The sequence below is a fragment of the Panthera onca genome, chromosome B1 (genome assembly GCF_046562875.1).
Source record: "Panthera onca isolate mPanOnc1 chromosome B1, mPanOnc1 haplotype 2, whole genome shotgun sequence".
In the NCBI taxonomy this organism is placed as follows: domain Eukaryota; kingdom Metazoa; phylum Chordata; class Mammalia; order Carnivora; family Felidae; genus Panthera; species Panthera onca.
Window position 1 is genome coordinate 35,130,617 of NC_138342.1, and position 26,436 is coordinate 35,157,052.

Sequence of the window (26,436 nt, forward strand, 5' to 3'; positions counted from 1 at the left end):
CCACCTCGAACACATTAAAGTCTTTATTACATTACACACGGGAATCCGAGGTTCAGAGGTAAATAAGGCAAGTACCTGCCTTCACGTACTCTGGCTACACACTGGTGTGTTAGAGGAGAACGACGTACTGGGTCAGGGTTTGGAGAATACTGAGTTCGGCACGTTAGCCGCTGCTTGGGCTCATCCAAGAAGGCTCCGGAGAGAGAGGTTAAGTAGGCCACCATCCTTCCTTCCCACCTCTCTTCCCATTTCCAACAGCATGGCCCACGTTTCGAGCTCAGAAATAGAAGCAGGCAGACGCCCGAAAAGGCCCTGTCACTTCTCCCACGGTTTTCCTAGCTGTTAGGATGCAAACCACTCAGGCGATGACTTCCAACTAACGCGAAAAGGTACAGACGCAGAAAAAGTGAAGAGGACACCAAAACCCAGCAGCATTCCCGCCCTGCGCACGCCGTGGCGTCACGGTCTGCGGAGGCAAGGCCTCTCGATTCGTGCTCCGAGACTACGTCACTTCCGCTGCCTGCGCGCTCTGCGGCGCTAAATGTTGTTACTATTTCCGGGTCATCCAGGCCGCCTGTGGCGGCGCAGGCGTGAGTATTAGCAGGTGTCCGGTCTATGGAGTCAGTTGTTGCCGGCGGCGTCGCGGAGGCAGGAGGTGGTGTCCGAATAGGGGCCTTTGCCCCGCCAGGATGTTACCGGGCTTGGCCGCCGCCGCTGCGGCCCACAGATGTAGCTGGTCCTCCCTGTGCCGGCTCCGTCTGCGCTGCAGGGCGGCGGCCCACGGCTCCAGCGAGCGCCAGGGTGAGTGTACCGGCCCGGCCGCTGACTCCGCGGCAGGTGACCTGGAGGACCAGGCCGGTCTCGGCGCTTCGCCTCGGGGAGTTCGCCCGCTTGCCCTTCCCCAACCCCCTAACCTTCCTTCCGGGTCTCCGCCTTTGCAGTTCGGCCCGCCCAGCCCGCGGGGTTTCTGCAGAGGTCTCCCAGACTCTGGTTTCGCCTCTGGCCCTAAAACGACCCCCGCGGAGACTTGCGGGTAGCTCTCGGGCCTGGTCGCATGCATGAAGCCAACCACTTTGTACCAAATGAAACGCCACGTTTGCATCGCAGTGTCCCCGGTGACAATCTCTTTCCTTTCGGACAGTGAGAAATTGCTGACTCCCCAGAGTGCCTGGGTGTTTCGAGCTCACCAGTTCCCTTTCTTTGAGCGCTTTTGGCCGAGCAGGTTTTCTTGCCCTGCCCCTTTTCCCATATCTCCAACTTTTGTCTTAAATTTCCCGAAAGTAGGGAGGATTGGGGGGGGGGGGGGGGGGAGTACTTATTATTTACGAATCATTCTTGAGTATGAGCGTATGACCGTGCCACAGTCATTGAATGTACCCAGTTTGGGACTGAAAAGCAAGAGAACTCTTCGGTTCCGTTGAACAATCTTATTGGTGAAAACGTGTGTACTGGAACTGTCACTCAGAAAAATGTGGTTGACGCGAATTTTTATCCCTCTCCTTCAGCATTCTTTTCTGATTCAAATTTAAGTGTCCCACAGTTTCCAAGATAGCAAGGAACTTTTCAGTTTTAGTAAGGCTTGTGTCTGTTTTTGCCATGGCTTGACATGCTGTAGCTTGATTCTCCAGAACTGATAGGAGCGAAGAGGGAAAAACAGAACCGTATCCACCCCTAGTCTAACTCCTCAGATTCTTGAGTATGCAGAGTATTTACAGAAACATTTCCCAAAAGTTCATGTTTGAAAAACTTTGTAGCATGTTTGTGACCTCAGAGTAGAAGTTAGAACTTGTAGTCACGTCATTCAAGTTGATAAGTAATATAAATTAAAGTAATGCCTAAGCTGTGCAGATAAAATTGGAATACATCAGTGTCTTTTATTTGCAATGAATGTATAAACTGGCTCTTAACATTTCAGAGGAATTAATTTTAACGCCACTGTTCTTGGGGCTTTTTGGTGGTGATAGAAAAGTTGAGTTTTTCTATATATTGGCAATATAGAAAATTGTTCCCAATGAACAATTGTTCATTGTTCCCTAATGAACAAAATGAATCATCTGATTATACCATACTCCAAAATCCCCAAGTAAACCTTCTAGCAGACTTGATTCTTATTGCCAAGCAATTTTGGCATTTTACACTTAAATTAGGTATATTGGCTGTTGAATTTAGTCTAAACTGCCCTTTAAGTGTTAGTTGAAAGGATTTGAAATAGTGTAATTTGTACTCCCTAGTCTCTGTAACTGTCATCGTGTCTAAAATTATGTACTCTTTGTCTCATCCATCTGTGAACCACAGATAATAATACCTATTTCATCAGTCAGAATGACTTTGCAAAGTTCTTTGGAATGTTTATCACCAGGAAATTGAAATGTGTTTTCACACTTAAAAAAACATGTAGTAGGTTTTCAAAATAGCCTTCTTTGTGAAAATTTAGTTCCAGAAATACCGAAACAATTTTTAAAAGGACAACAGTTACGGTAAAATTTTAAAAAGCATTTAGAAAAAGGGTACTATTTAAGTTGGATGCATGTAAGAAGAAAAGGATATTTGAAGAACTTTTGGGGAAAAATTCCAAAAACATATTTTTCTTTGTCAAGAAAAAGTTTATGCTTCTAAATTCCTGTGTGGTGGAGGAAAAACTTACCAAGAATAAGGAGAGAAGGAAGCCTTAAGGGAAACATTTGCCTTATTTGCATTATTCTCATTAGAAATGAGAAATGCCTGTACACTGAAAGCTCAGTTTCAAGGGGATAAGGAAAACAACATTGTAGAGCAGCACTGTCCAAAAGAAAGATAATTGAGCCATGTATGTAATCTTGAGTTGTCTGATGGCCAAATGTGAAACACTAAAAAACAGATAGTGTTAATTTTAATATATTTTAGTTCTTGGGGTTTTTTTTAATATTGATTTTTGAGAGAGAACATGCGCTAGTGGGGGAAGGGCAGAGAGGGGAACAGAGGATCTGAAGTGGCCTCTGATAATAGAGAACCCGATGCGGGGCTCAAACCACAAACTACGAGATCATGACTTGAGCTGAAGTCGGACGCTTAGCCAGCTGAGCTACTCAGGTGCCCCAATTTTAATATATTTTATCCAGTATTTTCAAAATATTTCAATATGCAATCAAGATAAAAATTGAGATATTGTACATTATTTTTTGTACTAAATCTTTGAAGTCCAGTGTCCATTTTATGTTTAGCACATCTTAATTCAGAATAGCCACATTTCAGGTGCTCAATGGACAGTGACTACTGTATTGAACAGTGTAGTTATAAAGTTAGTATCCCTAATTTATAAAGAATTTTTACAAACCAGTGTATCTTGCAGTAAAAAAATGGGCAAAATAAATAAATGAAGAGTTCATTAAAGGAGTTCAAGTGGCCAGTAAAAATCTACCATACGTGCCAGTAGGCATGGAAATATTAGTTTAAGGATTTGCTACTCATTGCCTTAGCATATTGGCTAAGTTTTCCATAATGATGCTTCATACGGAGGGTACAGGAAAGCAGGAACTTTCTTACTATTCATTGGGACATACAGTTGAACAGTGTTTTGGAGGTCAGTTATTCTTTATATAAAAAGAATACAAAGGGGTCACCTGGGTGGCTCAGTTGTTTAAGCATCCGAAAGGTCTTAGGTCATGATCTCATGGTTCGTGAGTTCTAGCTCCACATCAGGCTCTCTAGTGTCAGCACAGAGTCCACTTCAGATCCTCTGTCTCCCTCTCTCTCTGCCTTTCCCCTGCTCATGCTCTCTCTCAAAAATAAACACTAAAAAAGAAAGAAAAAAAAAAGAACTAGGGGCACCTGTGTGGCTCAGTCCAGTAAGTGTCCAACTTCAGCCTCGGTCATGATCTCTCACTTCCTGAGTTCGAGCCCCTCGTTGGGCTCTGTGCTGACAGCTTGGAGCCTGGAGCCTGCTTCAGATTCTGTGTCTCCCTCTCTGCCCCTCCCCTGCTCACGCTCTGTCTCTCTCAAAAATAAATGAACATTAAAGGACAAAAAGAATTTTAGAGGTGCTTGGGTGGCTCAGTTGGTTGAGGTCATGATCTTAGGCTTCGTGAGATCCAGCCCCATGTCTTGGGATTCTCTCTCTCCCTCTCTCTGCCCCTCTGCTTGTGCTGTCTCTCAAAATAAACATTAAAAAAAAAAAAAAAAAACTTTAAAAGTTTATACTTTCTGACCCAATGATTCTATTTAAAATAATTTACTTTAAAGAAATAAGCAGAGAGGTATTACAATGTGTGCACATGTTCATTATTCATTATAATAAATTGATAACATTTTTAGTTATGGAGAGTTGGAAACTGAAATATATTATGGTGCCTTTATTATGCACTGGTGATGTATACAACATGAAAAAAAATCAATTTAGAACAGTATTTAGTGACATGAGAAAATGCTATTGTACTATTAGGGAAAACTAGAAAAAATGTACAGTAAGAATATATGCCACTCCTGTAAGTGGGGACAGGAGAATGGCAGAGACAAATAGAATCTCAAGCAGGCCCTGTGCTCTTCACTGGGCTCCATATGGGGCTTCATCTCACGAACCATGAGATCGTGGCCTGAGCTGAAATCAAGAGTTGAACGCTCAACCAGCTGAACCACCTGGGCTCCCCAAACATAATCCTTTTAAAGAATAAACATGTGACTTAGTTTCTGTAGTTAATATTTCCTTTTTTAAAAAAGTTCCTCTGACTTTGCATGGGGCACTTATTTTATTTTTTCATATATTTATGCCTCACCTCATTTGACAAAAATTTGAGATGGGAGGATGCTCCTTTAAGTACTGCATATCAAATTAACATATACGTGCTTTTGCTTAAATCTGAGGTTTAACAGAAGTGTAGTTTTAAATAAGAAACTAAATTTTTGTATTTTATTCCTGTCTCTAATCTGGTAGTATTTATTACCCTAAGGAAAATAGAGTGGAAGTTTTCACTTTTGTTGTGCCTCCTCCCCCCACCCCACTTTGGATAAGTTATAGGAACATTGCCAGCTATAAAAGACCATTTTGGCAGGCTGACAGCATAGTTCTATATAGTTCAAATTTATGATAGGATGTGTTAACTGAAAGATGATGCTAACCATACTGTGTGCCTCATAGGTTTTTGTGAGTTGAGGTTCAGTTCAGCAAAGGGTGCCAGGCATTGTAGTTAGTGCTGAACAAGACAGACCTTCATTGGGCAGACACTAAGAATGAGAAAACATGTCTAAGTGCTGCAAAAGATGATGGGCTAAAAAGTAGCTAGCAGAGGCCATTTCATTTAGATCTGCTAAGGAGGTGGTGACTGAGTCATGGCATGAAAAATGAAAATGAAGTAGCCACATGAAGATCTAGGGTGAAGAGCAGTCCAGGTAGAGCAAATAGGAACCCTAAAGACCATATAGTAGCATTCAGGAGCAGAGAAGAAAACTGCTGTGGCTCGGGGAAGTGGGGATAGAGTATGAAATGAAGTTTGAGAAGCATCAGTGCCTTTTAGGCTTTTAGGTTTTAAAAAAGGGCAATATTTACAAAATATCAGTCAGACTACTGTGTGGAGAATGGATTGAAAAGGGGAGAGTGAATAAGGACATCATTTGGGAACTATGATAGTTATCTAGGCAGGCAAGGCTGTGGCTAGGCCATGGTGGTTAGCAGTGGAGATGGAGAGAAATAGATGACTTTGAGGTATGTTTTGGAATATAAATTAGAAAATATGATGATGCAGGGAAAGCATTTAAGACAATGGCGCTTGGTAAACCCTAAATATATTAGATACTGTTGTTTTTACTTTTCTAAGCATATATTAACAAGAATTAAGGGCAGTAGAGATGTATACCAATAGGCAGTGTAGGAAGTTGCCAGCATCTCATATTTACTTAAAAAAACAATATTCTTCCCTGTTGCTTACTGTGTTCTGGAGAGAAATCACATCTGTTATCGTTCTCTAGGCTGAGCTACCTGATCTGGGTCACACTTTTGCTTGCCAGATGATTAGTCACAAAGGTTTTCCTGTGTTTCTGGCTAGCTGAAAGTGTAAGAGTAAACTAGATAGTGTCAGTATTAGTAGTAATAATATTAGAAGTAATTTGGCAATGAATGTATTTCTTAGTTTTTTAAATTTTCGGCATTTTTTTGGAAAATACAGAGAATTATAACTTATGAAGTAAAAACTATACATAATCTAGATATTTCACCAGTCACATTTTTTTTTTCTTAAGTAGGCTCTACACTCAGTGTGGGGCTTGAACTCAAAACCACAAGATCAAGGGTCACATGCTTTACTGACTGAGCCAGTCGTGTGCCCCCACAAGTCACTTTTGTTGTTGTTGTTGTTCAAGTTTTTATTTATATTGTAGTTAGTTAACATGTAGTGTAATACAGGTTTTAGGAGTAGAATTTAGTGATCCATCACTTACATATGACATCCAGTGCTCATCACAACAAGTGCCCTCTTTAATATCCGTCACCCATCTAGCCCATCCCCTCACCCACTTTACCTCCAGCAACCTTCACTTCGTTCTCTATCGTTAAGAGTCTCGTGTGATTTGCCTTTCTTTTTTTTCTCCTTCCCCTATGTTCATCTGTTTTGTTTCTTAAATTCCACATGTGAGTGAAATCATGTGGTATTTGTCTTTCTCTGATTAACTTGTTTTCCTTAGCATAATATACCATAGCTCCATCCACATCGTTGCAAATGGTAAGATTTCATTCTTTTTGATGGCTGAGTAATATTCCATTGTATATGTATATACCACATCTTCTTTATCCACTCATCAGTTGGTGGACATTTGGGCTCTTTGCATAATTTGGCTATTGCTGATAATGCTGCTATAAACCCTGTGGTGCACATGTCCCTTCAAATGAGTATTTTTGTATCCTTTGGGTAAATTCCTAATAGTGCAATTGCTGGGTTGTAGGATAGTTCTATTTTTAACTTTTTGAGGAGTCTCCACACTGCTTTCCAGAGTCACTGCACGAGTTTGCATTCCCATCAACAGTATAAGAGGGTCCCCTTTTTCCACATCCTTGCCAACATCTGTTGTTTCCTGTGTTGTTAATCATAGCTATTCCGGCAGGTGTAAGGTGATATCTCATTATAGTTTTGATTTGTATTTCCCTGATGATGAGTAATGTTGAGCATCTTTTCATGTGTCTATTAACCATCTGTATGTCTTCTTTGGAAGAATTTCTATTCATGTCTTCTCATTTCTTCACTGGATTATTTGTTTTTTGGGTGTTAAGTTTGGTAAGTTCTGTATAGATTTTGGATACTAACCCTTTATCCAATATGTCATTTGCAAATATCTTCTCCCATTCCATAGTTTGCCTTTTAGTTTTATTGATTGTGTCCTTCAGTGTGCAGAAGCTTTTTATCTTGATGAAGTTCCAAAAGTTCATTTTTGCTTTTATTTCCCTTGCCTCCAGAGACGTGTCTAGTAAGAAGTTGCTCCGACCAGTGTTAGAGAGGTTGCTGCCTGTTTTCTCCCATGGCATTTTGGTGTTTTCCTGTCATCCACTTTGAATTTATTTTTGTGTATGGTGTAAGAAAGTGGTCCAGTTTCATTCTTCTGTCTGTCGCTGTCCAGTTTTCCCAACACCATTTGAAAAGACTTTTTTCCATTGGAAATTTATTCTTTTCTGCATTGTCGAAGATGAGTTGATCATACAGTTATGGGTCCATATCTGGGTTTTCTATTCCATTTCATTGATGTACGTGTTTGCTTTTGTGCCAGTGCCATAGTGTCTTGATGACTACAACTTTGTGATATAGCTTGAAGTCTGGAATGGTGATACTTCCTGCTTTGCTTTTCTTTTTCAGTATTGCTTTGGCTTATTTGGGGTCTTTTTGGTTCCATATAAATTTTTTGGTTTTTTGTTCTAGCTCTTTGAAAAATACTGGTGGCATTTTGATAGGAATAGCATTAGATGTGTAGATTGCTTTGGGTAATGTAGACATTTTAACAATATTTGTTCTTCCAATCCATGAACATGGAATGTTTTTCCATATCTTTGTGTCCTCTCCAATTTCTTTCATAAGTGTTCTGTAGTTTTCAGAGTATAGATCTTTTACCTCTTTGGTTAGGGTGATTCCTAGGTTATCTTACGGTTTTTGGTGTAACTGTAAATGGGATTGATTCCTTGAGTTCTTTTTCTGCTGCTTCATTATTGGTGTAAAGAAATGCAACGGATTTCCGTACATTGATTTTGTATCCTGTGACTTTGCTGAATTTGAGTATCAGTTCTAGCAATTTTTTGGTGGAGTCTTTTGGGTTTTCTACATAGAATATCATATCATCTGTGAATTGTGAACATTTGACTTCTTCCTTGCTGATTTGGATGCCTTTTATTTCTTTTTCTTGTCTGATTGCTGAGGCTAGGACTTCTGGTACTGTATTATGTTAAATAACGGTGAGAGTGGACATCCCTGTCTTGTTCCTGACTGTAGAGGAAAAGCTCTCAGGTTTTCTCCATTGAGGATGATATTAGCTGTGGGTCTTTCAGATATCGCCTTTGTGATTTTCAGGTATGGTCTCTCTATCCCTACTTTGTTAAGGGTTTTTACCAAAAATTGATGCTGCATTTTGTCAAATGCCTTTTCTGCATCTGTGGAGAGTCTCATATGGTTCTTATCCTTTTTTTTATTAATGTGCTGTATCACATCGATTTGTGAATATTGAACCACGCTTGCAGGCCAGGAATGTATCCCATTTGATTGTGATGATTGTGGAGAATAATTCTTTTAATGTGCTGTTGGATTTGATTTGCTAGTAGCTTTTTTAGAATTTTGGATCCATGTTCATCAGGGACATTGGCCTGTAATTCTCCTTTATAGTAGTTTGATTTTGGAATCAAGGTATTGCTGGCTTCATAGAATGAGTTTGGAAGTTTTGCTGCTACTGCTATTTTTGGACCAGTTTGAGAAGAATAGGTATTAACTCTTCTTTAAATATTAGGTAGGATTCCTGGGGCACCTGGGTGGTTCAGTTGGTTAAGTGTCCAGTTTCGACTCAGGTCATGATCTCGTGGTTCGTGAGTTCAGGCCACGCATTGGGCTCTGTGCTGGCACCTTAAGAGCCTGGAGCTTGTTCCAGATTCTATGTCTCCCTCACTCTCTCTGCCCCTTCCCTGCTCATGCTCTGTCTCTCTCTCTCTCTCAAAAATAAATAAACATTAAAAAAAAATGTTTGCTAGGATTCCCCAAGGATGCCATCTGACCCTTGACTTTTGTTTGTTGAAAGATTTTTAATTACTGATTCAGTTTCTTTGTTGGTTATGGGTCTGTTCAGACTTTCAGTTTTGGCTGTTTATATGTTTCTAGGAATTTATCCATTTCTTCCCCATTGCCCAATTTGTTGACATATAATTTTTCATAATATTCTCTTTTTAAAAATTAATTTTCATTTAAATTTAAAGTATTACACATACAGTGTAGTATATTGGTTTCAAGATTGGAACCCAGTGATTCATCACTTCCATATAACACCGTATGCTCATCCCAGTAAGTGCCCTCCTTTAATGACCATCATCCATTCAGCCCATTCCCCCATCCACCTCCCCCCCTTCAGTGACCCTCAGTTTGTTTCTGTATTGAAAAGTCTCTTATGGTTTGCCTCCCTGTCTTTTTATCCTTCCCATCTCCTGTGTTTATCATTTTGTTTCTTAAATTCCACATATGAATGAAATCATGACATTTTTTTCTCTGACTTATTTTGCTTAGCAATGCTCTCTAGTTCCATCCATGTTGTTGCAAATGGCAAGATTTCATTCTTTTTGATCACCAAGTAATATTCCATTCATCTTTTTTCCCCATTCATCAGTTGATGGACATTTGGACTCTTTCCATAATTTGGCTATTGTTGCTATGCTGCTATTAACATTGAGGTGTGTGTGCCCTTCAAATCAACATTTTTATATCCTTTGGATAAATACCTAGTAGTACAATTGCTGGGTCATAGGGTAGGTCTATTTTTAATTTTTTCAGGGTAGTTCTATTTTTAATTTTTTCAGACAAAAATAAAAGGCATACAAATTTGGCAAGGAAGAAGTCAGGCTTTCACTTTGCATAGATGACATGATACTCTACATGGAAAACCCAAATGATCCACCAAAAAACTGCTAGAACTGATCTGTGAATTTAGCAGAGTCACAGGATATAAAATCAGCATACAGAAATCAGTTGCATTTTTTTAATTAAAAGCTTTTAATTAAAATTTTTTAACGTATAATCATTTTTGATAGAGACAGAGTGTGAGTGGGACAGGGGCAGAGAGAAAGGGAGACACAGAATCTGAAGCAGGCTCCAGGCTCTGGGCTGTCAGCACAGGGCCTGACATGGTGCCTGAACCAATGGACTGTGAGATCATGACCCGAGCCAAAGTCAGACACTCAACCAACTGAGCCACCCAGGCACCCCTCAGTTGAATTTCTATACACCAATAATGAAGCAGTAGAAGGAGAAATCAGGGAATTGTTCCCATTTACAGTTACCATTTATGGTATATAAATGATATATAAACCATTTATCTTATGGTTTATACCAAAAACCATAAGATACCTAGGAATCAACCTAACCAAAGAGATAAATGATCTGTATGCTGAAAACTATAGAAAGTTTATGTAAGAAATTGAAGAAGACACAAAGAAGTGAAAAAACATTCCATGTTTGTGGGTTGGGAGAAAAAATGTTGTTAAAGTGTCTATACTACCTAAAGCAGTCTACACATTCAGTGCAATCCCTATCAAAATAACACCAGCATTCTTCACAGAGCTAGAACAAGCAACCCTAAAATTTGTACGAAACCACAAAATACCCCAAATAGCCAAAACAATCCTGAAAAAGAAAAGCGAAGCTGAAAGCATCACAATTCCAGACTTCAAGCTGTATTACAAAGCTGTAATCATCAAGACAGTATGGTACTGGCGCAAGAACAGACACCATAGATCAGTGGAACAGAATAGAGAACCCAGAAATGGACTCTCAGATGTACGGCCAACTAATCTTTGACAAAGCAAGAAAGAGTATCCAATTGAAAAAGGACTGTCTCTTCAGGAAATGGTACTGGGAAAACTGGACAGTGACATGCAGAAGAATGAAACTGGACCACTTTTTTTAAAAATTATTTTTAATGTTTATTTATTTTGGGGGGAGGGAGGAGGGGCAGAGAGAGAGAGAGGGAGACACAGAATCTGAAGCAGGCTTCAGGCCCTGAGCTATCAGCACAGAGTCCAATGCGGGGCTCGAAATCATGAACTGTGAGATCATGACCTGAGCTGAAGTCAGACAACTAACTGAGCCACCCGGACACCCCAAAACTGGACCACTTTCTTACACCATACACCAAAATAAATTCAAAATGGATGAAACACCTAAATGTGAGAGAGGAGTACATTAAAATCCCACAGGAGAAACAGGCAGCAACTTCTTTGATTTTGGCCACAGCACCTTCTTACTAGACATGTCTCTGAAAGCAAGGGAACCCAAAGCAAAAATGAACTTTTGGGACCTCATCAAGATAAAAGTCTTCTGCATAGTGAAGGAAACAATCAACAAAACTAAAAGGCAAACTATGGAATGGGAGAAGATATTTTCAAATGACATATTGGATAAAGGGTTAGTATCCAAAATCTATAAAGAACTTATGAAACTCAACACCCAAAAACCAAATAATCCAGTGAAGGAATGAGCAGAAGACATGAATAGACATTCTTTCAAAGAAGACATCCAGATGACTAATAGACACATGAAAAGATGCTCAACATCATTCATCATTAGAGAAATACAAATCAAAACCACAGTGAGTTACCACCTCACACCTGTCAGAATGGTTAAAATTAACAACACAGGAAACAACAGATGTTGGTGAAGATGTGGAGAAAGGGGAACACTTTTGCACTGTTGGTGGGAATGCATACATTCATTGCAGTGCAATGACTCTGGAAAACAGTATCAAGGTTCCTCAAAAAATTGAAAATAACATAATATTCTCTTTTAATTGTATTTCTGTGATATGGTTGTAATCTCTCCTCTTTCATTCGTGATTTTATTTGGGTCCTTCCTCTTTTCTTTTTGGTAAATCTGGCTCAGGGTATACCAGTTTTACTCATTCTTTCAAAGAACCAGCTTCTAGTTTCATTGATCTGCTCTACTGGGTTTTTTGTTTGTTTCTGTATCATTTATTTCTGCACTAATCTTTATTATTTCTCTTCTGCTGGCTTTAGGCTTTATTTGTTGTTCCTTTTCTAGCTCTGACAGGTGAAGGTTAGGTTGTATATTTGAGACTTTTCTTGCTTCTTGAGGTAGACCTGTATTACTGAATGCTTCCTTCTTAGGACTGATTTTTCTGCATCCCAAATGTTTCGGACTGCTGTGTTCTCATTTTCATTTGCTTCCAGATATATTTTAATTTCTTTAATTTCCTGGTTAACCCATTCATTTTTTAGTAGGATGATCTTAACCTCCATGTATTTGTGGTCTTTTCCAATTTTTTTTTTTTTTTTTTTTTTTTTATTGTGGTTGACTTCAAGTTTCATAGCATTGTGGTCTGAAAACATGCCTGGTATGATCTCAGTTTTTATACTTGTTGAAGCCTGATTTGCGACCCAGTATGTGATCTACTCTGGAGAATGTCTCATGCGCACTGGAAAAGAATGTGTATTCTGCTGCTTTAGGATGCAGTGGTCTGAATATATCTGTTAAGTCCATCTGGTCCAGTGTGTCATTCAGAGCCTTTGTTTTCTTGTTGAGTTTCTGCTTAGATGATCTGTCCATTGTTGTAAGTAGTGTGTTTAAGTCCCTACTATTATTGTGTTGTTATCAATGAGTTTCTTTATGTTTGTCATTAATTGATTTATGTATTTGGTTACTCCCAAATACATATTATTGGGGGCATAAATATTTACAGTTGTTAGAATTTCTTGTTGGATGGATCTCTTTATTATCATAGAGTGCCTTTTTTCATCTCTTGTTACAGTCTTTGGTTTAAAATCTAGTTTGTCTGATATAAAAGTATGGCTACTCCAGCTTTCTTTTGACATCCATTAGCATAATAAATGGTTCTCCATTCCTTCACTTTCCAGCTGGAGGTGTCTTTAGGTCTAAAATAAGTCTCTTGTAGGCAGCATATAGATAGGTCTTTTTTTTTTTTTTTTTTTTTTTAATCCATTCTGATACCCTGTGTCTTTTGATTGGGGCAGTTAGCCCATTTACATTCAGAGTGATTATTGATATGAATTTAGTGCCTGTAAATACAATATGAATTGTATTACCTGTAACATCAGGAGATTTTCTGGAGATTTTCTCTGCTCCTTTCTAGTCTTTGTTGCTTTTGATCTGTCCTTCCCACTCAGAGAGTCCCCTTACTAGTTCCTGCAGGACTGGTTTAGTGGTCACGAACTCCTTTAGTTTTCGTTCAGAAACTCTTTATCTCTCCTATTCTGAATGATACCCTTGCTGGATAAGGTATTCTTGGCTGCATATTGAACATACCTTGCCACTCCTTTCTGGTCTGCCAAGTTTCTGTGGGGAGATCTGCTACTAACCTTATTTGTCTTATAGGTCAGGGATATCTTTTCCCTTGCTGCTTTCAGGATTCTTTCCTTATCTTTGTATTTTGTAAATTTTATTATGATAATATCTTGGTGTTGGCCTGCTTTTGTTGATTTTGATGGGAGTTCTCTGTGCCTCTTGGATTTGGATGTCTGTTTCCTTTCCCAGATTAGGGAAGTTTTTAGCTATTATTTGCTGAAATAAACCTGCCCCTTTTTCCTTCTTATTCTGGAACTCCTATGATATGAATGCTACGCTTTATGGAGCCGCTGTGTTCCCTACATCTACATTTGTGATCCAATATTTTTCTTTCCCTCTTCTTTTCAGCTTCATTATTCTCCATCATTTTATCTTCTATATTACTTACTTATTCCTTTGCTTCTTTCATCTTTGTCATTACATCCAGTTTTTGCATCTCAGTTATAGCATTTTTGAATTTCAGCCTGACTAGCTTTAAGGTTTTTTATCTCTGTGGTAAGGGACTTCCTGGTGTCTTCTATGCTTTTCTCATGCCCAGCTAGTGTCCATATGATTGTTGTTTTAAATTCTGGTTCAGTCATATTACTTATATGTGTTTTGATTAAATCCCTGTCTGTGATCTCTTGTTCTTTCTTTCAGGATGAATTCCTCCGTCTTGGCATTTTCTGTAGGGCTCTGTCTTCTGTGTGTTATAAAAGCCTGTTATGTTTCCTGCTCTTGAGAGTATTGGCTATATTAAGAAGTCATACTGTCTAGGGCCTGCCGCTTCAGGAGTTGTTTCTGGTATATGCTTTGTGTACTCGACTGTTGTGTTTTGGCTGTTTCTTCCCTTAGGTCAGTCCTCTGCAGAGTTTCTCTGTGCTGCAGTGGGGAGTGTTTTGACCTTGTCCACTGTGTGGCAAGTTTTAACTCAGTATGTTTTGGTCGGCTAATTGTTAAAAGAGGCTGGATCCTATTTTTCCTAGAACTGAAGCTTTGTAGCACTCTATGATCAGTAGATTTGTTGCGTGTGGGTGGTGAGAGGTTGTGCTGGTCTTCTGGGGGAGTGGCCCACTGCTGCTCTCTCAGGCACACTTGCCCTTGTTCAGAAGCACCTGCAGAGCACAGAGGGAAGGGCTTAGTGAAAGTGGCTCAAGCTTCCACTCTGGGTGCTTTGCTGCTCACTGAAGTCCTTCTGTGCTGATGGGCCAGGAAAACATGGCATCAGCTGGCTCTCTAGTCCCCAGAGAGGGGAGTTCATGCCCTCCGCTGTTCAGGAAACCCTCACAGAAGAGCCAACGTTCTCCCCTCATGTGTCCCAGGCTTCCCTCAGATCTCTGCCTTCACCCTGTGTCTGGGCTCTCTGCCCACCCAGTGCAGTGCTCCTATTTTTTATATCAGGTGCGCTGACTGGGTTTCAAAACTCCAAATTTTAGGGACCCAGCCGGGCATGGACCTACACTGATCCTCTGGGGAAGGGTCTCACTGTGCTGTGGCTGGTGCCAGTTTGTCCCAGCAGGGCAGTTGCATGAATGCTCAGAGGCTTGGAGTTTATGGTAAAGTGCAGCAGAAAGCCAGTGTCCAGCGTAGCTGCCCTGAGCAGCTGCCTCTGCTCCTAGGCTAATGAACAGGGCAGCTCAGGGCATCTGTTGGCTTTTTTGTCCCTGGAGAGCCAGTGCCACCTCTCCCAAATGCACTGCAAGAAGGGGTGCGGTCTCTCTCAGTGCAACCCAAGGGATCCTCAGAGCACGCTATCTGCACCCACGTCTGTTCTCCTTCTGCACAGGAGCACCTCTGTGACTCCCAGGCCCCACCCCAGCAACAGCGTGGACTTCTAAACCTTCAGACTTTGAGCTCCGCTGCTTGTAAAAACTTGAGATTATCAGCCCCTGTCATTTTCCCTGTCAGTGGTTTTGGGGAAGTGTTGTTCTTGTGCAATGCTTTGCACCCTGCTTGCTGTCCCTTGCATGTACATGTGCTTGCTACCTCTCTCTCTCTCCCTCTCTCTCTCTCTCTCTCTCTCTCTCCCTCTCCCTCCCTCTCCCTCCCTCTCTATCCCCCCCATCTCTTTCTCTCCTTTCTTCCCTCTCCCTAATCAGGGCTCCCTCCCCTCCTCAGCACAGCTGATTCTTTTCTCCCCCAAATCCCATCCCTTCCTCTCCTACCTTCTACAATTTGGCTTCTTTTCTCCCTCTAGTTGCAGTTTGTTCTTAGTTCTCAGATTTCCTGGATGTTCACAATGACTTAGTATTTATCTATTGGTATTTGAAGGACAAGGCAAACATAAGGTCCTACTACTATACTACTCTGCCATCTTAACTCCTCCCCAACTAATCACGTTTTTATTTTTGTTTATTATTTTTTTTAAAGTAGGCTTCATGCCCAGTGTGGATCCCAATACAGGGCTTGGACTCAAAACCCTGAGATCAAAACCTGAGTTGCTATTAAGAGTCAGACACTTAACTGACTGAGACACCCAGGTGCCCGCTACTAGTCACATTTTTTTTTTAAAGTTTATTTATTTTGAGAGAGTGAGCGAGAGCAGGATAAGGGCAGAGAGAGAGGGAGAGAGAGAATTCCAAGCAGGCTTTGCACTGTCAGCTTGGAGCCTGACATGGGGCTTGAACTTGAGAACTGTGAGATCCTGACCTGAGCCGAAATCAAGAGTGGGACACTTAACTGACTGAGCCACCCCGGTACCCCAGTCACATTTTTTAATAGTTGAAATCCTATGTTATTTTGTCTTTTGCTTTTTTATGTAATATTCTCAATATTTTTCCACATTAATAGTTTTTAATGTATACACAATGAAAATATAGGGATATCATAATTTTTATTTTTCTATTAGGAAACATTTAAGTTTCCAGTTTTTGCCATGATAAATATTACCATGAAGAACATTTTCACAGTCTGTATTATTGTGTATTTTATGGGCCCAGAAAGCTTCTGCTGTTGTGTATTTTAAGTTCACACTAACCTCTTTAGAATAAAGTGTAACAATTACTTAGTTTTGGATACATCAGTCCTTTAGGAATTTGGGGGAGAAACTACAGAAATAGTCTCTTAAGAGACTGACCTCTGGAAATCTTAGTCCTTAAATTAGCCAGTAAGAAAACATTACAAACTGCAAGAAATCTTTCTGTTTGTGTTTAGTTATGGTTGTTGCAGAAGCAACATACACAGTAGGCAGAAATGTCAGTTTGCATGAGATAGAGTTTCTTGTGTTGTGTGTTGTAGTCTGAAAAAGGTAGCCAGATTTCCTCTGAAAGCCAGAGTGAGTGGTGGGTGACAAATCACATTGGAGAGAGAGGACTAGTGGTTATCAGCAGTGGTTGTTAAAAGCTACAGAGGCAATAACAGTAAAATAAAAGCCGAGAAGACTGAATGTTGTGACTAGACTGACAAGATAGTGGTAGCTTTGCAGTTTTGGTGAAGAAATAGCTCTTATCTATACAGCAATGAGAAGGTCCTTGTCCAATCCATAGAACAGTGAGCACCAGGCTCTCAAAGATTAATCTTCTGTATGCAGCTTTTTTTAGATGTCACCTTTAAGAAAGGGTACTAATGGTGGGTAATATTTTTTACTATCTTTCTGCCTCTTAGAATTAATTAATGAATTCAATAATTTATTAAAAAGTGGGTGTGTTTATTTTTATTTTTTATGTTTATTTATTTTTGAGAAAGACAGACAGAGGTTAGTGGGAGAGGGGCAGAGAGAGAGGGACACATAGAATCCGAAGCAGCTTTCAAGGCTCTGAGTTGTCAGCATAGAGCCCGACGTGGGGCTTGAACTCAGAAACCATGATATCATGACCTGAGCTGAAGTCGGACACTTAACTGACTGAGCCACCCAGGTGCCCCTATGTATTTTTAAATGGCTGTGTTGCTATTGCTGTGTGTTAGATAATATTTTTTTTCCTGAATCAAATGTGGTCCTGTATATTTTTTAGAGTATAAAATGTTAAAGGTGGTAATGTATTCTGCAAATTTTGTGCAGCTTTTGATCTTGTGTTAATGCCAAATGTGTACTTTTAACGTTGCTGATACCTGAAATTCTTCTAAAGTTAAAAATTAAGGATTTTTCAAGAACAGCTAGCAAGGAAGCTATTAAAGATTATTACTAGAATAGTTTCAGAAGGATGCAGGAATCAATTTGAAGAGACCCCTACTTGTCAGAAATGGGACAGTTTAACTATTAATCAGAGTGACTGAAATGGATTGAAATATATCAAATAACTCTTAATCTATGAAATAATAATACATATGCAAATTAATGTGTCACTACTTCAGGATGGTAGGTAGTGAACTCTTTATTATGAGAACTGGTAAATAAGGAGAGAATTAAGTATTTAGCCTGATTTTCCTATGTGAAGTACATTGGTGAATAACCAAATAAATGAACAGGATTTTCTTTTTGTAGAAGTGTTCTAACAATTGAAGAATTGATACATTTGAATATCTCCATTTGTAACCACCTAATGGATAAAGGGTTATGGGCATTGAACAACAGCAGACACTACACAAATAGTCGACCAAATTTTATGTGGCTCCTGATGAAAGAACTCATCACTGCATAATAAGTGGTAGCATCCTAACAAAAAGAATCAGAATTTAGATAAAGCCTTTACATCCTTTGATTCGTAGAACATATAGAAGAACAGGTTAAAGAACACCATGAGAATTAAGTCTGCAAAATTCAGACTGGAAAACTACCAGGACAGAAATTTAGGACAAAACTTGGTTTCTTCACCTTAAAAATTGCTCTTAGGGGTGCCTGGGTGGCTCAGTCAGGTGTGTGGCCGCCTCTTGATTTTGGCTCAGGTTATGATCTCACAGTTCGTGAGATGGAACCCTGAGTAGGGCTTCATGATGATGGTGCAGAGCCTGCTTGGGATTCTCTCCCTCCCTCCCTCTCTCTCTGCCCCTTTGCCGCTTGGGCTCACGTTCTCTGTCTCTCAAAATAAATAAACTTCAAGAAACACATAAAGTTAAAAAAAAAAAAAGACATCTTGTAGCTTAAAAGAGGCTTAAAAGACATCTGCATCAACCATAGTATGTGGATCTTACTAGGATCTGTTCACACACACAAAAGTTGTAAAACTTCCAACAGTTGGAAATTGAGGATATTTGATGATATCCTCAATTGTTTATTATTTTTTTGTAATGGTGGTTTATCTGTGTTTTTAAAAAGCTCTTGTCTCTTAGAATACATACAGAAGTACTTATGAATGAAATTATTTTGTCTGAGATTTTCATCAAATTAACATGGAGGTGAAGAGATATTGGTGCAGGTAGAGATAAGACAAGGTTGACTGAGTTGATAATTGCTGACGGTGGGCAATGAATATGTGGACATTTATTGTACTTTTTTTTTTCTACCTTTGCATGTGTTTGAAATTTTCTTTAATGTTTGAAAAACTAAGGAGAACCTTGAAAAACATCTAGGATCAGTCATGGAAACATTGTCAGCTTCTGAGGAAGGATTTTTAGACTGTGGCATATTCCCTTTTTAAACATTTTAGTACAGTCTCTACAAAAGCATTTGATCACTGGGTAAAAAAAAAAAAGTATTTGTGGCATATTGTCTTTGTTAGGTAATAATCACAAAAGATAATTTGAATCAGACCGTGAAGTCAGAATACCAGTGACCAGTGCTTTCCTGGAGGGTGAGTTTCTTAGGTGCATTTGCTTTAGCCCTTGCTTCACTAATTTTGCTAGTAGGCTATATATTTTATTTTTAAATTATTTTTAAATTTTATTTCTTTAAAAAAATTTTTTATTTTTTTAAATGTATTCTTTAAAAAAATTAAAAAAAATTTTTTTTTTTAACGTTTACTTATTTTTGAGACAGAGAGAGACAGGGCATGAATGGGGGAGGGGCAGAGAGAGAGGGAGACACAGAATCGGAAGCAGGCTCCAGGCTCTGAGCCATCAGCCCAGAGCCCGACGTGGGGCTCGAACTCATGGACCGTGAGATCGTGACCTGAGCTGAAGTCGGACGCTTAACCGACTGAGCCACCCAGGCGCCCCTAAAAAAATATTTTAAGTTTATTTATTTTGAGAGTGTGTGAGGGGGAGGGGCAAAGAGAGGGGGAGAGAGAGAATCCCAAGCAGGCTCCATACTGCCAGCGCAGAGCCTGATGCAGGGTTTGATGCCACAAACTGTGAGATCATGACTGGGGCCAAAAGAGACTGACCTTAACCGACTGAGCCATCCAGGTGCCCCTGATTTTTATTTTAGAGAGTGAGAGCACAAGACAGGGGAGAGGGGCAGAGAATCTTAAGCAGGCTCCATGCGTGGAGTCTGATGTGGGGCTCAATGCCACGACCTGGGGATCATGACCTGAGCTGAAATCAAGAGTCAGAACCAACTGAGCCATCCAAGCTCCCTGCTAGTAGGCTACATATTTTAATGTGCAAGAAGATACATCGTTATATTTGCTTTACTCAGCCTTTAAGAAATACCAAATGACCAAAATCATACTGGGCCTTCAACAATTCTTTACCAAATAAATGAACAATTAAGTTGACATCAAGAAATTTTTCAAAAAAAAAAAAAATTCCAAGCCTGATACTTGGGTGGATACTTATGCTGCTTTATGTTTCTCATGCTTTTCAGATTATCTTGAACATTCACAAAATTTATGTTCCTGATGAATTTTCTGAGCCATAAAGAAAAGGTTTATTCTTCCTGATTTCAGAAGGTATACATCTGTACATGCACATACATGAATTACCATTTTTGGAAAACATTATTAAACAATTAGAAAAGTTTCAGTACTTGGAATGTCTGGCTGGCTCAGTTGGTAGAACGTGTGACTCGATTTCATGGTTATGAGTTCAAGCCCCACATTGGGTATAGAGATTACTTTAAAAAAAAAAAAAAAGAGGAAAGTTTCAACCCTTAAAAGTTTAACTCTCCACTAGAGAAACTTGACTATCTCTAATGGTATAACTTTATTATTTCATCTGATGCTTTAGAAGAGATGTAAATTATTCACAAGATTTTCAAGGTCTGAGTACTCATAGTAAAAAAGAGAAAGAGGGTCACATGAGAGTAGAGACAGACATATTTAGTTTTCTACCACTTCAGTGCAAGTATGGAATATATTTTTCTTCTGTATTTCAGCCCTCTAAAGCCCACAGTCATCCAGATGCAGCAGCTGAAGTGCTTTGTAATTAGTCTTCTATTCTTCCCTCTATTAGAATTCCTGTATACTGAGGAATCTTACCAAATGTTGATCTAATTATCTGATTAAAAAAAAAAATCAGTGACACTCTGAATGACTGATTAGTGTAATTCACTTATTGATTGTGAAGTGAAAGAGGAATAAATCTCTAGCTAGCAAAAGGAGGACACAGGGTAATTTTGAATAGGAAGCCATCTTGACCTCCCCCCACCCCCTCCCCCTTAGAGTTCTCTATTGTGAAAAGTATGTTATGCCAACATTTTTTAGCATGCAACCAGCATATAAAATAAAAGTATTCCAGAGACCTTTCAGAACAGGTGAATAATCAATAATCAGAATGTCTTATCTAATTTTATATATTTTAAAAGTTTACATATGAATAAATTTACAAATTAGAGAAAATAGGAATATTATTGTTATTTTTTCTTTACAAAATGTGGTCCCCATACACCTAGGGGTCAATGAAACACCTCTGTGGAGAGGGTGGGTTGGCATTGTGCATTTGGATATTTTGCAGAATGAAAGTTTTATTGTTATTCTGTAAAATTACCCTTCTAATACTAGTAAGTATGTTTTATTGGGTATAAAATCCTTGTGAGTTTGAAATTAATTTTTTTTTCTTGTAGAATGGCAGAATTTAGTGACATTGGGAAGCTTTTCAAACGTGGTTCCCTGTAGTCACCCATTCATTTGTACACTGAATCAAGTGAAGTTGTACTCTACAAATGTTCAGAAAGAAGGACAGGGATCACAAAGTCTCAGCGTGGAAAAAGTGCCATCATTTGATGAAACAGGTATGTATAAATCTTTTAAAATCATTTTTTTTCAGGATGCCTGAGTGGCTCAATCGGTTAAGCATCTGACTTCAGCTCAGGTCATGATCTTGTGGTCCATGAGTTCGAGCCCCACGTCGGGCTCTGTGCTGACAGCTCAGAGCCGGGAGCCTGCTTCAGATTCTGTGTCTCCCCCTCTCTTTCTCTCTGCTCCTCCCCCACTCATGCTCTTTCTCTGTCTCTCTGAAATGAATAAATGTTAAAAAAAAAAAAATCATTTTGTCTAGACCAAAATAGCTTGAATAAGATTATTTGTCCCTTGCATGTTCCATAGAACTTTTGTACAAAACTTTCTGAATTAGTGTTTACTTTGTGGAAAGCTATTAGACTGCTGATTTACTTTCATTTAGTTTTTCTGTTTCTTTTTGATTCAGTTTTGGTAAGTTCTATTTTTTTCTGGGAGCTTATTGAATTAAACTAAAATTTTAATTTATTGGATCAAGTTCAATATACTCTGTATATTCTGAGCAGCATTTATAGTTATATCCCTTTTTTTCATTCCTGATGGTGTTTGTCATTTTCTTGATTATTCTTGCCAGAACTCTGTCCATTTTATTATGTTCCCAAGTAATAATTTTTTTCTTTGAATCCTTATATTGTATGTTTATTTCCTATTTTATTAATTTTTACTTTTACCTTAATTAAATCTTCCTGCTTTCTTTGTATTTATTCTGTCATTCATTTTTAAATTATCTTGTAGTGGGGTGCCTGGGTGGCTCAGTTGGGTGAATGTCCAACTTCATCTCAGGTCATGATCTCACTGTTCATGGGTTCGAGCCTGTATCTGGCTCGCTGCTGTCAGCGCAGGGCCCGCATCGGATCCTCTATCCGCCCCGGCTGTGTCCCTCCCCCACTTGTACTCTCTTCCAAAAATAAATAAACATTAAAAAAAGATTTTAAATTAAAAAAAATAAAAATAAATTATCAGGTAGCTATTTTGATTATTAATTCTGAACTTTCCTTCTTTTCTAAAGTAGGCATTTAAGGGGCGCCTGGGTGGCTCAGTCGGTTAAGCGGCCGACTTCGGCCCAGGTCATGATCTCGCACTCTGTGAGTTCGAGCCCCGCGTCGGGCCCTGTGCTGACAGCTCAGAGCCTGGAGCCTGTTTCAGATTCTGTGTCTCCCTCTCTCTCTGACCCTCCCCCGTTCATGCTCTGTCTCTCCCTGTCTCAAAAATAAATAAACGTTAAAAAAAAATAATAATAAATAAAGTAGGCATTTAAGCCATGATGGCTCTGATGGTAGATTTGACAGTTTTTTCTTTAATAGTTCTCCCTAAAATTTTGCTTTATATATTTCAAGGCTATGTTACTAGATACATAGACATTTAGCATATAACACTAATGAATTACATTCATTATTTTTATGTAACAACTTTTTTTTTTTAGTGACATCTCCACCAGATTTTATTAGTATTTGCTCAGTATAAATTTTCCCATCCTTTGATTATAACCTTTTTTTGTCCTGATTTGATCATCTTTGTCTTTTAATTGGAAATTTAGTCTGTTTACATTTACTGTTATTACTGATATGTTTACAGGATATATTTCTGCCAATGTATCATGAGCTTCCTTGTGTTTTTTATCTTCTATTTCTTTTTCGCCTTTTAAATTTTTTCTTTTTTTCTCATTGCATTGTCCCCTCTCTCCCAGACACACACACATACATGTACTCATTTGGGAGTTATATACTCTATGTACTTCAGCATCTAAAGGTAATTGAAAAGTTTACATTTTTTCTGAAAAATATGAAGAACTTAGAATGCTTTAATTCTGGTCACTTTCTCCCAACTTACATGCTATTTATTGGCTGTATTTTGTGTTTGTTCTGCTCTTTCCCTTCTATACAATATACATTGTTATTTGTTTAAATTTTTCTAGAATCTTTGTTAACTACCTTTTCTTATTTCTCTGATCTTTCTGTCTGATGTGGATCCTATAGAAGTTTCTTGAGGTGAGGATCTATCTATGGTAAAGGCACATTTAAGATGTTATTACAGTGCCTTTTGGCTTCCACTGTTGTTGAGAAGTCACATATCATGCTTTTGTTCTCATGTCTTTTCTATTTTATTGCTTTTTACATTTGATTACCTTTGTTTTGAAAGTCTTTACTTTGGTGTAAACTGCAGTTTTACTGTGTATATTTCTGAGTACTAGGTATGTATTACTATGTATACTGCAGTTTTACTGTGTATATTACTGCGTACTAGGTATGTATTACTTTGTGTGAGATTTGTTGGGCTTCCAGGATCTGAGAATTGGTTTTACTCTATAGTTTTGTCACTCTCCCTTCAAGTATTACCTTTTCTCAATTCGCTGTCTCTCTTTTTGTTTAAAGTTTATTTACTTATTTATTTTTAAGTAATCTCTTTACCCAACGTGGGACTCCCAACTGTCAACCCTGAGATCACGAGTCACATGCTCCACCAACTGAGCCAGCCAGCCACCTCGCTTTCAGTTCTCTTTTACTCCTTTTGGAACTCTAACTAGAATTATGTTAGACTTTCTTTCTTTATTTTCCATGCCTCTAAGCCTCTTTGTCATATTGTATTTCTTCATTTTTCTGGCCTGAATTCTGGATTATTTTCATAAGTCTGCTTGGTCTACTAATTCCCTTGTTTGTTGCCTCTCATCTGCTGGTTGATATGTATGTTGGGTTTTTAATTTCAATGATTATATTTTTCATTTCTAGAAATTATTTATTTTTCATCTTGCTTGTTTGGTCTCTTGTTCCTTATGTTTTCATTAGTCCAAACTTCTCTTTTATTCTCTTTTAGTACCGTATTAAACATGTCTTACATTCTGTGACTGAAAATTCTTCTGTCTGAAATTTTTGGTTCTAACTATCTTTTTTCCTCTGTTCATGCACTTATTCATGATGCCCTATCTGTTTTTTAACTGAGAGTTGTTCATTTTCCATGCAGTTTTATATTTTGGAACTCTGAAATCTTTCTGGATTGAAGATGCATTCCTGCATAGAGTTTGCTTCTGCCTCTGTTAGCGGCTGGGAATATAGCTTGGGACCAAATTAAATTAAATTCTTTGCCCTAGATTATTTAGACCACTTTGGTAGCATGAATTTAGACTGCAGACTTGAGTGAGAGCTGACTTATCCTTAGGATTTTCAGGGTTTTTTTTTTTCATCCTCACTATTTAACAGCGAAGTAAAGGCTGACATGCTTTCTTGCTGTTCCCTTCTGTGTGTATTTTTTTTTTTTTTTTTTCAGTTCAGAGTTACACGTTGTGTTGCTTTTTTTCTGGGTGTCTCCTGTTAGACTCCTCATCCTAAACAGAATGTAGTTCTTATTCTCTGGTTTCTTACTTCCCTAGCAGATATGGAAGTAGAAGCTCAAGGACTATAAGCTTTAACAGAAATCTCAGGGGAAAAGTTGGCTTTGGTGTTCTCACTTATTCTGTAGAGGTCCTGCTTTTCTTTCGTTTTTGCCCTCTTCAGATAATTTTTTTGTGAGCTTAGTAATGTGTTTGAAAACAATTTGTTCAGGATACCTAGTTTGCTGTGCAGCATAAAAATGAAGTCCTTTATTTGTCCATTAATTTATTCAAGAAGTATTTATTGAACACTTTTTATATGGCAGCAGATGAGAATGACTGAGTTTATTACTAAAACAGAAAATTGCTGAAACAAAGTTAAGTAAACAAATGTAATACTGTAGAGTAAGTACCATGATAGAGGAAATAGTGTATACTGCAGGAGCACTTGGGAGGGGTACCTAACTGAGTGTTGAGTGGTTGAGAAAGTTTTCCATGAGGGGAAATGTTATCTAATTAGGGACCTAAAAGAAAGTTAGGTATTGGTGTACTGAATGGTAGAGAAAGAAGATAAACCTACAACTACCTTAGTGTGATTAGTTAGTAGAGGACCTGATGGTGGGGTTGGTAGTTTTGAGAGCACAAGGGATGAATATCAGGAGATCAAGGTTTTGTTGAGGAGTTTGTACTTGGTTTTGTAGGCAGTGGGAATCTATTAGAGCATTTTAAGTAGAGGAAGTACTTGATCAGATTTAAAATTTTAGAAAGATAATTAGCTGAAGACTGGAAAACCTATTGCAAAAGAAGGTGACTGAGAGCAGTAATACAAATTAAGGCCCAGATTAGGTTAATGGCAATGCTTTTTTTTTAAAGGAGTAGATGAACTCGAGATTTAGGAGCTAAGTAATTAAGATTGGGTGGTTGAATTTGGGGAAGAGAGGAGAGGGTCAAGTAAAGCACAGTGCCTATTTTGGATTAGGTGATTGTGTAGATGATTTCATTGACTTCTAAAATTGGGAATGCCAAAGCTAGAGTATATTTTCATAAGAAGGTGGTGATTTAGTTTTGGACATCTGAATTGTAGGTGCCTCTATGACATTTTAACAGATGGACTAATGGGCAGTTGGGTATATACTGTTTTTCTTTTCTTTTTTAGAATTATGCTAGCCTTTTAAAAACAAAAAAGTTTATTTGAGAGAGAGCACGCGAGCTTGCACAAGTGGGCGAGGGGCAGAGAGAGGGAGAGAGAGAATCCCAAGCAGTCTCTGCACTGTCAGCATGGGGCACAACTCAGGGCTTAACCTCACCCAACCGTGAGATCATGACCTGAGCTGAAATCAAGAGTTGTACACTTACCCAACTGAGCTGCTCACGCATCCCGGGTATACTACTTTTCTGTTGTGAGACATCATCATCTCTTGACTGGATTACTGCAGCAGTCTTCCTGGGCTCTGTGCTTACATTCTCTTTCTTGCTCATTATATTTCAGCCCAACTAGTCTCCTTTTGGCTCTTAGGAAATACAAACCTTGTTCTTGATTAGGGCCTTTGCTCTAGTTGCTTTCTCTTTCCAAGGTGCCCTTCTACACATGGCTGACCCCTTCTGGTCATTTACATCTTAGTTGAAATGTCAACTCTGCACAAAGTCACTC

The 26,436-nt window shown here is 38.8% G+C and overlaps 1 protein-coding gene across 1 annotated transcript in view; it reads left to right on the forward strand.

Annotated features, from left to right (window-relative positions):
- Positions 1 to 545: 545 nt before the first annotated feature.
- The window catches only part of SLC30A9 (solute carrier family 30 member 9), an 84,500-nt gene continuing 58,609 nt past the window's right edge, over positions 546 to 26,436 (forward strand). The window contains exons 1-2 of the mRNA XM_060655147.3: positions 546 to 801; positions 21,310 to 21,477. Coding sequence (XP_060511130.1) covers positions 690 to 801; positions 21,310 to 21,477 — 280 coding nt within the window. The 5' untranslated portion in view covers positions 546 to 689. The remainder of the gene's footprint in view (positions 802 to 21,309; positions 21,478 to 26,436) is intronic.